General features: G+C 38.8%; 1 protein-coding gene across 1 annotated transcript; it reads right to left on the reverse strand.

Moving 5' to 3' along the window:
- Positions 1-5,474: 5,474 nt before the first annotated feature.
- Positions 5,475-7,280, reverse strand: LOC145772601 (SCAN domain-containing protein 3-like). Its single transcript, XM_082584461.1, has one exon. It carries the CDS (start codon positions 7,278-7,280, stop codon positions 5,475-5,477), a length of 1,806 nt encoding a protein of 601 aa, XP_082440587.1.
- Between the last annotated feature and the right edge of the window lie 8,696 nt (positions 7,281-15,976).

The raw sequence follows: 15,976 nt of genomic DNA on the forward strand, positions 1-15,976 counted from the left end.
ATTCCAAAGCGTTATGCACCATAGCCAGTCCTTTATGCTAGCAGTTAACAGTTGTTGTTTTTGCATGGGTGTTCTTTTTCTCTTATTTGTTTTTTTTCTTATACTACTTTTGTAGGGCATGATATTTTTTGATGTTTGAATAAAACCACAGGAATTCACTTTTTTGTTTACATTGTTACGGAACTTATGCTTATCTTGTTTTCAACGTAATGCCGATGCTTTAGCCTACCCTATACATTTGTCACATTAAAAACACGGAAAGCAGCTGACTCGATGACTAATATAGTATTACTGCTTCCTGTCTGTTGTTGAATATATTTGTACCGGTTTATACTTGTACCGCATAGGCCTACTATTTTTTGCAGCAGACAAAGTAAAAGGTTTCTCTCTCTCTCTCTCAATGCCAAGCAAAAAGCCAAGCAGAGCGAATTAAATCAAATATAGTTATTAGCCTACTCTCTAAACCCTTGACAGACTGTTGTTCCCGACAATGGTTCACCAAATCAAACGTCATATAAAAACCGTTATATGGTCTGCTTAACCTAGCTGGCATCTTACGTCATGGAAATTGCTAGAAAATGTCCAAATATTGCACCATCGTTCGTAAGACCTGATGAAACATTGCATCATCGCCTTTGAACACTTGTTTGAATTGCTTTACAATTCCTTTCATTATTACGTCACATAGCTGCTTACGTGAGTTTGAGATATTGCAAATTATTCTAGTCATTTGTAAAATGGTTGCTTGAAAGTTGGCCGCATATTTAATTGTTTGCTTAGTGCTTGCTAGCTGGACAAAATTTTCGTCTTTTATCTAAGTGGTTGTTGTAGTGACAAGTTTTTAGTGGTGTATCGCGTTGCACCCCATTTTCGATAGCCGCGGGCTAATTTTACAGAAATACACTTTTTGAATAGACGTTTCAGAAGAGTGCTTCTCTTTCGGTCATTACATACAGACGAACGGATCCGAGAATCTTATGTTACAATTTTCCCACGAAGAGATTATGGTTTACCGCTGTAACCAACTGTTTCACACTAAAAGGAGCAATCCTCCTTTTAGGATGAAACAAGCTTGCTTGTTTATATGTGGCGCCATTGAAACAAATAAAATGAAATCGGTAGAACAATTAAATGTGGGCCAATTTAGCAGGGGTTAATTGCAAGATATTAAACAAACAATCGACAAACCTCACTCTGTCAACCTCGGTAACCGACCCTGCGTCAAAAGCCTCTACAAGTATGCAAAACTACCAGGAAAAACCTATCAAGGCTTTGTCGGTCCGAGGAAAAAGATTCAAAACCAACTCAACGTCGCATCTCTTGCCGTTTGTCAACCAATAGAAAAATGCATTTAGTTTGTCACAATGTAGCCTACGCTTGGCGGAAGTAAAAAGCCTCATTAAGAAAGGCAGTCTGGTCATTACACATGTAAGGGTTTTTGAAAGACACTTGTCAGAGGTGTACTGGTACGGCTACGGATCCAAGATTTATAGGATTCGATCCTGTTTTTGTTTTTTGAGATCCGGATGATTCTAGATAGGCTAAATCAGATTCGGATCTGAAACAGATTCGAAGTGATTTTATATCTGCAAGTTTATTATAAAAGTATTTCACCAATCTCTGGAGACTTCACCCCAGAGAAATTCGTCATTGCCCCACAAGTCTCCAGTGCCGGATAAGATCTGCCCTGAGTTTGTGCTCCATGCTGGCCATGCCCTAAAGTCCTGGTTACGTAGATTCCTCTCTTCCTGCCTGCACCACCTCACAATCCCAAAAATCTGGAGAAGAGCTTTAGGCCTAGTGGTTGCGGTCCCTAAGCCTCACAAGCCACCAGAGGACACAAGGAGTTATCGTCCGATATCCCTCCTCTGTGTTCCTTTCAAGATCCTCGAAAGACTGATTTACGCCGGCGTACATCCAATCATCGACCTGCTCCTTCCAAAAGAGCAAGCTGGGTTTCGGCGCGGAAAATCCACCGTAGATCAGGTCACACTCTTAACCCAAGATATCGAGGATTGCTTTGTGGCAAAAAAGAAGGCCGGCGCTTTCTTTCTAGATCTTACAGCTGCCTATGACACCGTATGGCATCGTGGCCTTACTTGCAGACTGCTTCGCCTATACTTCCTGACCGACATATGGTTCATATGCAGTGCTGTAGCCTATTCGTAAAATAGCACAGGGTAGGCCGGTAGGCTATAGCCTACTGCCTCAGATTTGATAAAATGATAAATACATAACTTGCAAAATATACTAATCTTTATGAAATGATAATATTGTTTATTAAACTGAAACCACGTTCATAATTCTGCTGTCGAACAAGGTAAAGTTGAAATAGCTGTCATTTTTCAGGTTGCAAGTTAGCAATATCAACCATTAGCTGACCATTGTCAGTGTCAGCAATAGCGCAAAGTCTCATTTGCATTCTGCTAACAATGCTCTGAATGAATTGATTCGCGTTAATTGGCACCATTTTAGAATTCTGTAGTAGGCCTAGTTGTCAAGAACCAGCAAGGATAGCATACGCATTCTCTTTGGAAAACCAGAGGGTAGGCTATAGCCTACTATAATTGCTCGAAAAAGCAGAGGGTATAGGCTACTGCGTATACCGCCGTATACCCTCGAATACAGCACTGTTCATATGATTGTGGAACTTGTCAGGAATCGAAGCTTCATCCTCACCACCGGTAGCTCACGGCGAAGCAGACTGAAACGCCTGAAAAATGGCGTCCCACAGGTATCGGTCCTGGCTCCACTTCTTTTTAACATTTACACCCACGACCTGCCAACTACGGTCTCCACAAAATACGCTTATGTGGACGACCTGGCAATTCTCCTCTCCACAAAGTCGTGGGAAAATTTAGAAGACACCTTGTGCCAGGACATGAAAACTCTCTCAGCCTATCTCCAGAACTGGCGACTGAAACTAAGCGAAACCAAAACTGTAGCAACTTCCTTAATTGGGAAGCTGATCGTGAGCTACACGTCCAGAACAACGGAAAATCTCTGTCCTTCTGCCCCGAACCAAGATATCTAGGGATGACACTGGACAGATCGCTCACATACCGCCACCATTTGGTGTCACTGCGCAAGAAATTCACATCCCGCGCTGTGCTACTCAAGCGCCTGGTAGGCTCTAACTTAGTTGGGGACGAGGGCCGACACTTTGCATATAGCAGCCTTAGCCTTTGTCTACTCTTCAGCAGAGTATAGGGATTGTAGATCATAGGGATGCGAAACTTCATCCGCTTTTGGCTTATCCGCAACACTAGAAGGGTTACGTTTTTTTGTAATTTACAAAATATTTTACTTTTTATGGGTTATATAAGAAGAGTGAAGTTGGTTTTAAAGTAATTTAAGGTTTTTAGTTGAAAGCAAGCCAGCAGTAAAGTGTAAAAAAAATGTTAAATTGGCGATTGACCCTTCTAATGTTGAAGGAACAACGGAGTTGCGCGTCCCGTAATGTACCGTCCCTAAGCAGAGTACTGTGCACCTGTTTGGTGCCGCAGTGCTCACTGCTCACTGTCATGCCATGCACCAATAGGGAATGGCCTCTTCCTCCTCTTGTGAATGTGGTGCCGAGGAACAGACCGCAGACCACATCATCAATGACTGCTCCATAGCCTATTCAAGCCACCCAACGGAGTGGAAGGTCTACGTGTCATGGATGATGAAACTAAAGACTGGCTGTTCTCTAATAGCCTTCCAGTGTACCGTAGTTCGGGAACATCGTGAATCTGGGGTGGTAAAAGGAAAGACTCTCGGCCCCAGAGGCTCACACGACGACGACCAAACGATAGATTTACACCTTTTGTAAAAGTAGTTTACAATATAGATTCTTAAAATTCAGTAGCCTACTACTTAGTAGGTGTATGATGCTTACTGCTTAGCTCACTCTTGTAGCCTACGTCATGCATTACTGGCTGATCACCTCCTATAGCACTTGCTGAAATAACCATTCAGTGCATAGTTTAGCAGACGCCGCTTGTCAGCATGCGCGCTCATATACAGCCGTCAGCAAGACGGCGACATTCCTGGGCATAATTGGCGACGAATGACCGGGACCCGAAGTCGTCTTCACTGCTGCCTTGTTTCTTGACTTAATCTTCAACTGAACAGTGCTTGATTGCAAGTAGCTTAGGGTTCTTCACAGCTGCATTGTTTATTGACTTAATCTTTTAACTTGATTACAAATAGAATCCAATAACACCAAAATGAAAGCCCCTCAACGACTAGCAATTCCACCACCACTTAACTCAGTGTTTCTCAACCTTTTTTGGCCCAACGCCCCCTTCATGAACTAGCAAAATTTTACCGCACCCCAACAAAAACGATTAGGCCTAATTACGAAAAACGAAAAAAAAATACTATTGATACTACAAAAGTGCTTAAATGCCAAGCAAAAAGTCAAGCAGAGTGAATTACATCAAATATTGGCTAGTTATCAGTCTCTAAAACCCTTACAGCCTGTTTTACCCTAAAAAGGAGGATCATCAGAAGGTCCTTATTCAAATAGAATTATATTTATATTAGAATAAGGACCTTTTGATGATGCCCCTTTTAGGGTGAAACAGGCTGTAACAATTTTAGAGATTATTAACTATATTTGTTAAAAAGCAAATATATATTTGCGAGCATGAAAACAATACAGGCCTACTGGTAGTCAGTGTGAACCTTGGGCTTGGTGAGAAAGTGCCAGTTTCTTCACATCTGGTGTAAAGCCAGTGAGGAACATTCGAAGATCACCTCTTATGGATATGTCAAGTGGGTTTTTCTGTTTGGTAGGTAGCAGAACAACACAGCTGAATCCCTTTTCCACCAGGTATGAGGTAGGAAATGCTACCACAAAGATACGAGATCTTTGACGAAATCGTTACGCTGGGCAGTAGATGGTTTAAACCAGAATGCCCCCTAATAATCAAAACGCCCCCCCCCCCTTAAGCCTAGGTAATCATACCGCCCCCCTACAAAATCAAAACGCCCCCCGGGGGGCGGTACCGCCCCCGTTGAGAACCACTGACTTAACTTAACTTCAGAAATTGAGAACTACCTTTTGAGAGTCTGTGATAACAATAATAATGTTATAATTTTATTTATTAATTTCAAAATTTTCCATGAGTTTGGAAACGTTGCCCAGGAGCTTATTAAAAGGTAGCCACTTTAACAAGTCGAAATTCTGCCACTGAAATTGATTAGGATGAAACCGCTAACCAATCACAAGCTACGGTTTAAGTGACGTAAAAAATGGCGAAAAGAAGATGATAGAAAGCAAATTAAGTGATGGATTTTTTGTCAGCTGGTTGGCTTAGGGCAGTGGTTCTCAACCTTTTTGACCCACGGACTATTTTCAAGCTCGCCTATATATCCGCGGACTCAAGCTATATATTAACGAAAAATAGGTTTTTTGATTTCTATGCAAGAGAGTTTAATACGGTATCAACGAAAAAAGCAAGCACTGTTTTTCACTCAACACACACTCAATGAGAGCCTTGTCCTTGAACTTGCTTGACAAGTTTGTCGAATTCAGGAATTATGGTTGTCAGTGCACATCTGATGTCATCTTCCGGTTGAAGTCTATTGCGATACTTCGTTTTGATCATCGTCAGAGTTGAAAAGCCAGATTCACACAGGTATGTGGTTGGAAATGGCAAAAGAGCTGTTGCAGCTTGCTTGCAAAGATCTGAAAGACTAGGCTCCATCGACTGCACATTTGCCCAAAATTGAGTCAAAGAAGCCTTTTTAAACTTGTCTTTCCACATCTGTCGGCTTTGCAATTCAAGCAACTGTTCAGCAATGCAGTCCATATCTGAATGAAGTTCCAGCGCTGACACCTGAAAAGGATTCCGAACCCAATTAAAGATCCTGCAATAGTCGTTGGAAGGAATATAACGATCCAATTCAGAAAGAAATGTGTTGAGGTGCTCAAGAAAGATGGGAAGAAGGACGCCCAAATTGATATCTTTCTCTTCCACAAATAAGTTCAATCCTGGGAAAGCAGCTAACCTCCCACTTTTCATTCGATGCATCCACAGCTTTATTTTACGTTTGAATGCATCAATACTTTCCAAAACATCAAAAAATAGTTTCTCTTTTCCTTGCATAGAACTATTCAGTTGGTTTACATGGCTGAAAACATCGGCCAAAAATAGCAACTTCGCAATCCATTCATCATCACGAAAGCGATTAGCAAGTTCATGATTTTGCTCTTTTAAAAAAGCATGGGTTTCCTCTTTAAGAGTAGCCACTCTCTCAAGCACCTTTCCTCGTGACAACCAACGAACAGTTGAATGGAACAGAAGCCCACTGAGTTCCGCTCCCATTTCGTCACACAAAGCACGAAATAAGCGAGTGTTCAAAGGACGAGATTTAATATAATTTACCACAGATACAACCTCTTTGAAAACTATGGCAAGATTTTCTTGTATTTCTTTTGTTGCCAAATTTTCTCTGTGGAGAAGACAATGAACAACCGAAATGTTATTGTTTTTCTTTTTCACAAAACTCATGAAGCCTTTCTTACTTCCCATCATGGCTGGAGCACCATCAGCACAAACAGACACGCAATTAGACCACTCAAGCTGATGTTCTTCAAAGAAGTAATCCACTTTCTTGAATATTTCTTCTCCTGTGGTATTTTTAGCAAGTGGACGGCAAAACAGAAATTGCTCAACGAAATAATTTGTGTCAAAATATCGTACAAACACCATGAGCTGTGCATCACTTCCGATATCGGTTGTCTCATCCAGTTGCAAACTAAATCTTTCACAGCATCTTATGGCAGCGATTGTTTGTTGCAGAACATTTCTTGAGAGTTCTTCGATACGCCGCTTCATGGTGTCGTTTGACAAAGGAACCATTTCCAGTTTGTTAGCAACAGCATCACCACACATTATCTTGGCCATTTCAACAGATGCTGGTTTAATCAAATTTTCTCCAGCTGTGTGAGGTGCTTTTGCACAAGCGATTTTCCATGCAACCGCAAAAGAAGCACGGACTGCATGACTGTGAGAATATACTATTCCTCCCCAAGCAGTTGGGCGATCAATGCGACTTCGCTTCACCTGATGCTCTTTTTCTTTAAATACTTCAAGAGATTTGTTAACAAAATTTCCATGGTTTGATTCTAGGTGCCGACGAAGTTTCGTGTCCTTTAAAGAGCTGTGAGCTAAGACTGTTAAGCACAACACACACTGCGGCCTCACTTCGCCATTCACCTCAATCGAAGTAAATCCAAGCTTCAAGTATTCATCATTATATGCAAAAACTTGTTTTCTTTTAGCCATTTTAAGTAATTCTGTCTGAGACTGTTCACCAGGCATCTAATCTAAAACTGACTGTGATCTCACCGGTAGAACACAGTCAGTTTTAGAATTTTAGCCAATTTATTATGACATCACAAAGATAAAGTTGGTGAAATAGGAGCATTTTACGTTTTATTTGTAATACAATATGAACTGACTACTAGCAAAAGCAACTGTGCTCGCGGACTCATCCAGGCCCTTCCGCGGACTCATTTGAGTCCGCGGACTCGGGGTTGAGAAACACTGGCTTAGGGGTTAGGGTTAGGGGTAGAAAATAGTCATTTCATTGACGCGGGTTCGATTCCCACTACTTCTATTGCTCTTTTTCTTCTGTAATTACCAAATAAAGTTCAAAACAAGCATTAACTCTCTGGATGAGTGCGAGAAGGATCACAATTGGACGGTAGCCTCTTATAACATGTTGTGATTGGTTGGCGGTTGCATTCTAATCAATTTCAGTGGCAGAATTTCGACTTGTTAAAGTGGCTACCTTATTAAAATTTGTATGTTTGTATACAAAATTAAAAAAAAATCTCTAGAATCCGGATCATGTTTCTTTAATAAAAAAACAAGATCTAGATCCGGTGAAAAACAGCAAAAAACCTCTGAGGCTTGTAGCCTACGGATTTAACGATTTTTTTTCATGGCAACCCTAAACAGTGGTCTTTGACTCTTTGTTTTTAACTTTGTCTTGACTTGAGCTTCTGGCTTCTGGGCGGAGGCAGGCTTGCCAGATTGGCCCTTTTGGGGCCAAATTTGTGAAATTTAGCCCTTTTTAGAGGTAGTTGGCCCCCAAAAAAATTGTTTGGCCCTTTGTTTTCAATATTTGGCTCTTTTTGGAAGCAGTTGGCACATACTATCAAACTAGCTATTTAAAATGTCTTTCGGAAATTGAGACTGAAAAGTGTTATTAGGATTTTTTGGACAGTGTTTAGCTGACAATGTTTATGCCAATGCCAAAGATTCGAGTGGAAACATTGTAGAAGATGAAGATTTGGAACTGTTCTTGTAGAATGTAGACTGTGTTGTTGTAATCTTGTAACGTTATTATGTTTTATTAGCAACGTTATTAACATTATTGGGTGCTGGTTTAGGATCGGCCGCCTTGGTTAGTGACGTCACAAAAATCTGTGACGTCATGCAAAAAAACGCAACTACTTTTAGAAAGGGTGCAAAAACGCGGAATAGAAGTAAAAGCGGAATGCCTATTGATTTTTAAATATTTGTAGGCATTATTATTGATCTAGCGCAAAAACGCGGAATAGAAGTAAAAGCGGAATGCCTATTGATTTTTAAATATTTGTAGGCATTATTATTGATCTAGCGCTAACTTAAACTGTTACTATTTTGTACCAATTCTCAGCAATTCAATTTTACAATGTGATCGATGAATACTGCCTCCACCAAATATGCTGTAACTTTCTCATTTCTGCTCGGATTTTAACAATTTTACTATCGTTGGATGGCATTATGCTTCATCTACCCGAATGGATTAATTGCCAATCTAAAGTAGGCACTATATTTATGTAGCGCTAACTTAAACTTTACTATTTTGTAACAATTCTCAGCAATTCAATTTTTACAATAAAAATACCAAACCAACACAAATTAAAAGAGTATGTCTTGTTTTATTAACCTAACAACTTTCACGTTCATATGTTATCTACAAAACGAGAAATCGTTGTTCAAACGTAACCGCTCGACGAAGCTTTTTTCCAATGGATTTTTCAAGGCGATTCGATCGTGGTTCAGTATAAGCCGCCCACAGTTTGCTGTGGTCGATGAATACTGCCTCCACCAAATATGCTGTAGCTTTCTCATTTCTGCTCGGATTCTAACAATTTTACTATCGTTGGATGGCATTATGCTTCATCTACTCGAATGGATTAATTGCCAATCTAAAGTAGGCATTACATTTATGTAGCGCTAACTTAATCTTTACTATTTTGTACCAATTCTCAGCAATTCATTTATTACAATAAAACTACCAAACTAACACAAATTAAAAGAGTATGTCTTGGTTTATTCAAATGTTAACTTTCACATTTATATCTAATCCACAAAACGAGCAATCGTTGTTCAAACGTAACCGCTCGACGAAGCTTTTTACCAAAACAATGCAAACACAAAGCGATCAGTTTCCAGTGTTCATTACAAGCCGCCCACAGTTTGCTGTGATCAGTGAATACTGCCTCCACCAAATGTGCTGTAGCTTTCTCATTTCTGCTCGGATTTTAACAATTTTACTATCGTTGGATGGCATTATGCTTCATCTACTCGAATGGATTAATTGCCAATCTAAAATAGGCACTATATTTATGTAGCGGTAACTTAAACTTTACTATTTTGTACCAATTCTCAGCAATTCAATTTTTACAATAAAAATACCAAACTAACACAAATTAAAAGATTATGTCTTGTTTTATTAACCTAACAACTTTCACGTTTATATGTTATCCACAAAACGAGAAATCGTTGTTCAAACGTAACCGCTCGACGAAGCTTTTTTCCAATGCATTTTTCAAGGCGATTCGATCGTGGTTCAGTATAAGCCGCCCACAGTTTGCTGTGGTCGATGAATACTGCCTCCACCAAATATGCTGTAGCTTTCTCATTTCTGCTCGGATTCTAACAATTTTACTATCGTTGGATGGCATTATGCTTCATCTACTCGAATGGATTAATTGCCAATCTAAAGTAGGCATTACATTTATGTAGCGCTAACTTAAACTTTACTATTTTGTGCCAATTCTCAGCAATTCATTTATTACAATAAAAATACCAAACTAACACAAATTAAAAGAGTATGTCTTGGTTTATTCAAATGTTAACTTTCACATTTACATCTAATCCACAAAACGAGCAATCGTTGTTCAAACGTAACCGCTCGACGAAGCTTTTTACCAAAACAATGCAAACACAAAGCGATCAGTTTCCAGTGTTCATTACAAGCCACCCACAGTTTGCTGTGATCAGTGAATACTGCCTCCACCAAATATGCTGTAGCTTTCTCATTTCTGCTCGGATTTGAGAAATTTTACCATCGTTGGAATGCACGATACTGCATCTATCCAAATTCATTGGTTGCAAGTTTAAAGTATGCATTATATTGATCTAGCGCTAACTTAAATTTTACTATTTTGTACCAAAATTTGATGCTGTTAAGACTACTGATTTCTGCATCATTAACGGGTTTCTATTGTTTAATCTTGAAAAGTGGTGCTGCTGCGTTTGGCTAAATGTGTAGCCTACTATTTTTGCTTGACCAACTGAATCTTGACTTCAAAAACTGCGTAGGCCAAGCACATTGATCCAACATGTCTGGAATAATTAAAAATGTTCAAGCAAGATTCAATTAAAAGGAATTAGTAAACACTTTTTGCCTATTGTCTGCATATGGATATCATTGCTTAAGTTTGTTTGGAGTTCATGGTGTTGTCCAAATGTCATATCACTTTTGGAGTAATTGATGTTATAATAGTAAAGTTTAAATTAGCGTTAGATAAATGTATTGTATAGCTTGGAGTTGAACAATTGACATGCAACCAATTGATTCGGGTAGATGCAGTATCATGCTTTCCAACGTCAGTAAAATTGTCAAAAAAGCTTCATCGAGCGGCTACGTTTGAACAACGATTTCTCGTTTTGTGGATTAGATATAAATGTGAAAGTTAACATTTGAATAAAGCAAGACATAGGTTACTCTTTTAATTTGTGTTGGTTTGGTATTTTTATTGTAAAAAATGAATTGCTGAGAATTGGTACAAAATAGTAAAGTTTAAGTTAGCGCTACATAAATATAGTGCCTACTTTAGACTGGCAATTAATCCATTCGGGTAGACAAAGCATAATGCCATCCAACGATAGTAAAATTGTTAAAATCCGAGCAGAAATGAGAAAGCTACAGCATATTTGGTGGAGGCACTATTCACCGATCGCATCAAACTGGGGGCGGCTTGTAATGAACACTCGAAACTGATCGCTTTGTGTTTGCATTGTTTTGGTAAAAAGCTTCGTCGAGCGGTTACGTTTGAACAACGATTTCTCGTTTTTTAGATAACATATAAACGTGAAAGTTGTTAGGTGAATAAAGCAAGACATACTCTTTTAATTTGTGTTGGTTTGGTATTTTTATTGTAAAAAATGAATTGCTGAGAATTGGTACAAAATAGTAAAGTTTAAGTTAGCGCTACATAAATGTAATGCCTATTTTAGATTGGCAATTAATCCATTCGAGTAGATGAAGCATAATGCCATCCAACGATAGTAAAATTGTTAGAATCCGAGCAGAAATGAGAAAGCTACAGCATATTTGGTGGAGGCAGTATTCATCGATCACAGCAAACTGTGGGCGGCTTATACTGAACCACGATCGAATCGCCTTGAAAAATGCATTGGAAAAAAGCTTCGTCGAGCGGTTACGTTTGAACAACGATTGTTCGTTTTGTGGATTAGATATAAATGTGAAAGTTGACATATGAATAAACCAAGACATACTCTTTTAATTTGTGTTGGTTTGATATTTTTATTGTAAAAAATGAATTGCTGAGAATTGGTACAAAATAGTAAAGTTTAAGTTAGCGCTACATAAATGTAATGCCTACTTTAGATTGGCAATTAATCCATTCGAGTAGATGAAGCATAATGCCATCCAACGATAGTAAAATTGTTAGAATCCAAGCAGAAATGAGAAAGCTACAGCATATTTGGTGGAGGCAGTATTCACTGATCACAGCAAAGTGTGGGTGGCTTGTAATGAACACTCGAAACTGATCGCTTTGTGTTTGCATTGTTTTGGTAAAAAGCTTCGTCGAGCGGTTACGTTTGAACAACGATTGCTCGTTTTGTGGATTAGATATAAATGTGAAAGTTAACATATGAATAAACCAAGACATACTCTTTTAATTTGTGTTGGTTTGGTATTTTTTATGTAAAAAATGAATTGCTGAGAATTGGTACAAAATAGTAAAGTTTAAGTTAGTGCTAGATCAATATAATGCCTACTTTAAACTTGCAACTAATGAATTCGGATAGATGCAGTATCGTGCTTTCCAACGATGGTAAAATTTCTCAAATCCGAGCAGAAATGAGAAAGCTACAGCATATTTGGTGGAGGCAGTATTCATCGATCACAGCAAACTGTGGGCGGCTTATACTGAACCACGATCGAATCGCCTTGAAAAATGCATTGGAAAAAAGCTTCGTCGAGCGGTTACGTTTGAACAACGATTTCTCGTTTTGTAGATAACATATAAACGTGAAAGTTGTTAGGTTAATAAAACAAGACATACTCTTTTAATTTGTGTTGGTTTGGTATTTTTATTGTTAAAATTGAATTGCTGAGAATTGTTACAAAATAATAAAGTTTAAGTTAGCGCTACATAAATGTAGTGCCTACTTTAGATTGGCAATTAATCCATTCGGGTAGATGAAGCATAATGCCATCCAACGATAGTAAAATTGTTAAAATCCGAGCAGAAATGAGAAAACTACAGCATATTTGGTGGAGGCAGTATTCACCGATCGCATCAAACTGTGGGCGGCTTGTAATGAACACTCGAAACTGATCGCTTTGTGTTTGCATTGTTTTGGTAAAAAGCTTCGTCGAGCGGTTACGTTTGAACAACGATTGCTCGTTTTGTGGATTAGATATAAATGTGAAAGTTAACATATGAATAAAGCAAGACATATTCTTTTAATTTGTGTTGGTTTGGTATTTTTATTGTAAAAAATGAATTGCTGAGAATTGGTACAAAATAGTAAAGTTTAAGTTAGCGCTACATAAATGTAATGCCTACTTTAGATTGGCAATTAATCCATTCGAGTAGATGAAGCATAGTGCCATCAACGATAGAAAAATTGTTAGAATCCGAGCAGAAATGAGAAAGCTACAGCATATTTGGTGGAGGCAGTATTCATCGATCACAGCAAACTGTGGGTGGCTTATACTGAACCACGATCGAATCGCCTTAAAAAATGCATTGGAAAAAAGCTTCGTCGAGCGGTTACGTTTGAACAACGATTTCTCGTTTTATAGATAACATATAAACGTGAAAGTTGTTACGTTAATAAAGCAAGTATTTTTATTGTAAAAATGAATTGCTGAGAATTGGTACAAAATAGTAAAAATCAATAGGCATTCCGCTTTTACTTCTATTCCGCGTTTTTGCACCCTTCCTAAAAGTAGTGGCGTTTTTTTGCATGACGTCACATATTTTCGTGACGTCACTAACCAAGGCGGCCGATCCTAAACCAGCACCCATTATTGAACAATTTGGCTCTTTTTTACCCAGTTTGGCCCTTTTTTCGACATTATTTGGCTCTTTTTCTCAAAAGCTGTCTGACAACCCTGGGCGGAGGGTATATCCTTACCCTCCTGATTCACGAAGTTTCTGAACTCAGCTGGAAGGCTACTAGAAAACAGCCAGTCTTTTGTTTCATCATCCAAAACACGCAGTGAGAGAGATGTTTTTTTATTTGTCTTTCCAGTACAAAAAAAATCTTCATAATCACACAAGTACAACATGGTACGGTACCCTGTTGTCCCTGTCCCTATATATAACTGTTACAGACGGTTGTTCGCCTGGTCAAACGTCATGTAGAAACCGTTCGGGTCTACTGAATATTACGTCATGGAAATTCCTAAAACATGAGCCAAAATTGCACCATCGTCCGTAAGACTCGTGTCAGACCGGTTTAAACCTGTTTCAGTTTGAGACCTGTTTGGACATGAAATATTGCGTCACGAACTGCTCTCGTGCCTTTGAGTTATCACAAATTTTTCTGATTCATTCTCGAAGTTGTTTGTTGGAAGTCGGTCGCACATTTAACTGGTTTATTTGGTGCTTGCTAGCTGGACAAATTCTCCGTCTTTTATCCAAGTAATCTGTATCGTAGTGACAGTTTTAGAGGTGTAGGCATTGCACCAGTCATTTCGATAGCCGCGGGCTAATTTTACTGGAATACACTTTGAATAGACGTTTCGAAGGTGTGTTTATTTTTCGGTCATTACGTACAGACAAACGGATCCGGGAACTTTATGTTACAATTTTCCCACGAAGAATTATGGTTTACCGCTGTGACCAATAACCTACAGTAGGCTACCGTACTGTACGATGCAGAAATGACAGACAGCACCAATAACCTTGCAGTTTCCTAGTCTAGGTGCTGCCTGTCAGCCAGCAATAGAAAGAGAGAGCAAACATTTATTTCGTCTGTTGCGGGAATAGTACTGTATGCAGCCCTCGAAATTAGCTTCCATCTACGACGGCAAAAACATTGCCGTCGCCAAATCAACAAACCTTGGATTGCGGCGGCAATTGCCGTATGCTTTAATCAAACGAAATTTTACGCGCTTCTTCTTCATCGTGTGTCACACGGTGGTAGCCCTGAGCATCACGCACGCTATTTTATGCGCTGACAATGCTCTTGTGAAGTGTAAAAAGTTTGCAACCTTATAAATACTGACTTAATTGTTACGCAAAAGTTATTCTTTCATCGAATGCTTATTTTTTACCGGTGTGGTTGCGAATATAAAAAGTGGTACAAAATTGGATAAATGGTTCTTAGGCAGTAAAGAAAAGTAATTAATGCTTCCGATCATATGGCATGGCGTGTTCATGAACGGGCTGTTTTGGGTCTTCAAGTATTCCAGTAACGACACGACAACCTCATCCTCCGATGGTTCCGATTCTGACTAGTTCTTTATCCAACATACTTTGTGTTGCTCGCAGTGTCCTAATTGTGCCGAAATTATGTTAGTGTACTGTATACGTAAATCGAGGCAATCTTCTTGCAGGGAGCTATTGATTTGTTACCGGTACCTGGTTGAGCAATTAACCCATTTATGCCTAGCGTCCTATATGTAGGACACCTACTCAAATTAACATTTTTCTTCGCACGTTAAGTTTTTAGATTTAGACAAAGTCAAAATACGTTTACGAGTATTTTTGCAGCATATATCACACCTTTTTTCAAAAATTGCGTTTTGGGTTGAGATGTGACATCATTTTCAATTTTCCCGATTTTGCTAAGTCTGAAACTTTGAAAGTGCATGTCGAATTATATTAACAAATCCGCATATGCAAATAATCTTCCAAAAATATTTTTCATTGTCTTTATTCGTTATATATCAACATATTTTACAGCAAATGTTTAAATTTAATTGGCCGCAAAATTTTCGAGAAAATTGATTCAAAAGATAGGTGTCCTATATGTAGGTCGCTAGGCGCACATGTTAGCAAAATGAAGCAAAAGCGTCAATCAATTCCCACGCATCAAGCGGTATCAAACAGCGATTCCCTACGATTTCTACGCTGTATAACAAAGTAGTTGTGTTTGTTTTTGGAACAATAACATAATTATCGTAATATACTCAAATTTTTGATAATTTTTTAGTTTCCTCTTGGCGTTTTTACATGGAGGGCATCTTGACGTAGGCCAATTTGGCCTCAAAGCGATTTCGATCCGCTAAGTGACTTGTATCAGTGATGTGTTGCTTTGTTAATTTTCATCTTCGTATTTTGTGAACTTTCGTTTCAATAAAATTCTCGATGACAAGACATTTCCTATTTATCACTTTGAGTGATAACGATTAGGCCTACGCATAAGAAACTTGCGAAATTTGATAGCGGATTTGCCTAGCGTCCTATATGTAGGACGGTCTTTTTCTCGACAAG

Source organism: Aplidium turbinatum, chromosome 6, assembly GCF_918807975.1.
Source record: "Aplidium turbinatum chromosome 6, kaAplTurb1.1, whole genome shotgun sequence".
Taxonomy (NCBI): Eukaryota; Metazoa; Chordata; class Ascidiacea; order Aplousobranchia; family Polyclinidae; genus Aplidium; species Aplidium turbinatum.

Bases quoted from the DNA above. Each gene is read 5' to 3' on its own strand.
- LOC145772601 (XM_082584461.1), bottom strand. From the start codon at position 7,280: ATGGCTAAAAGAAAACAAGTTTTTGCATATAATGATGAATACTTGAAG.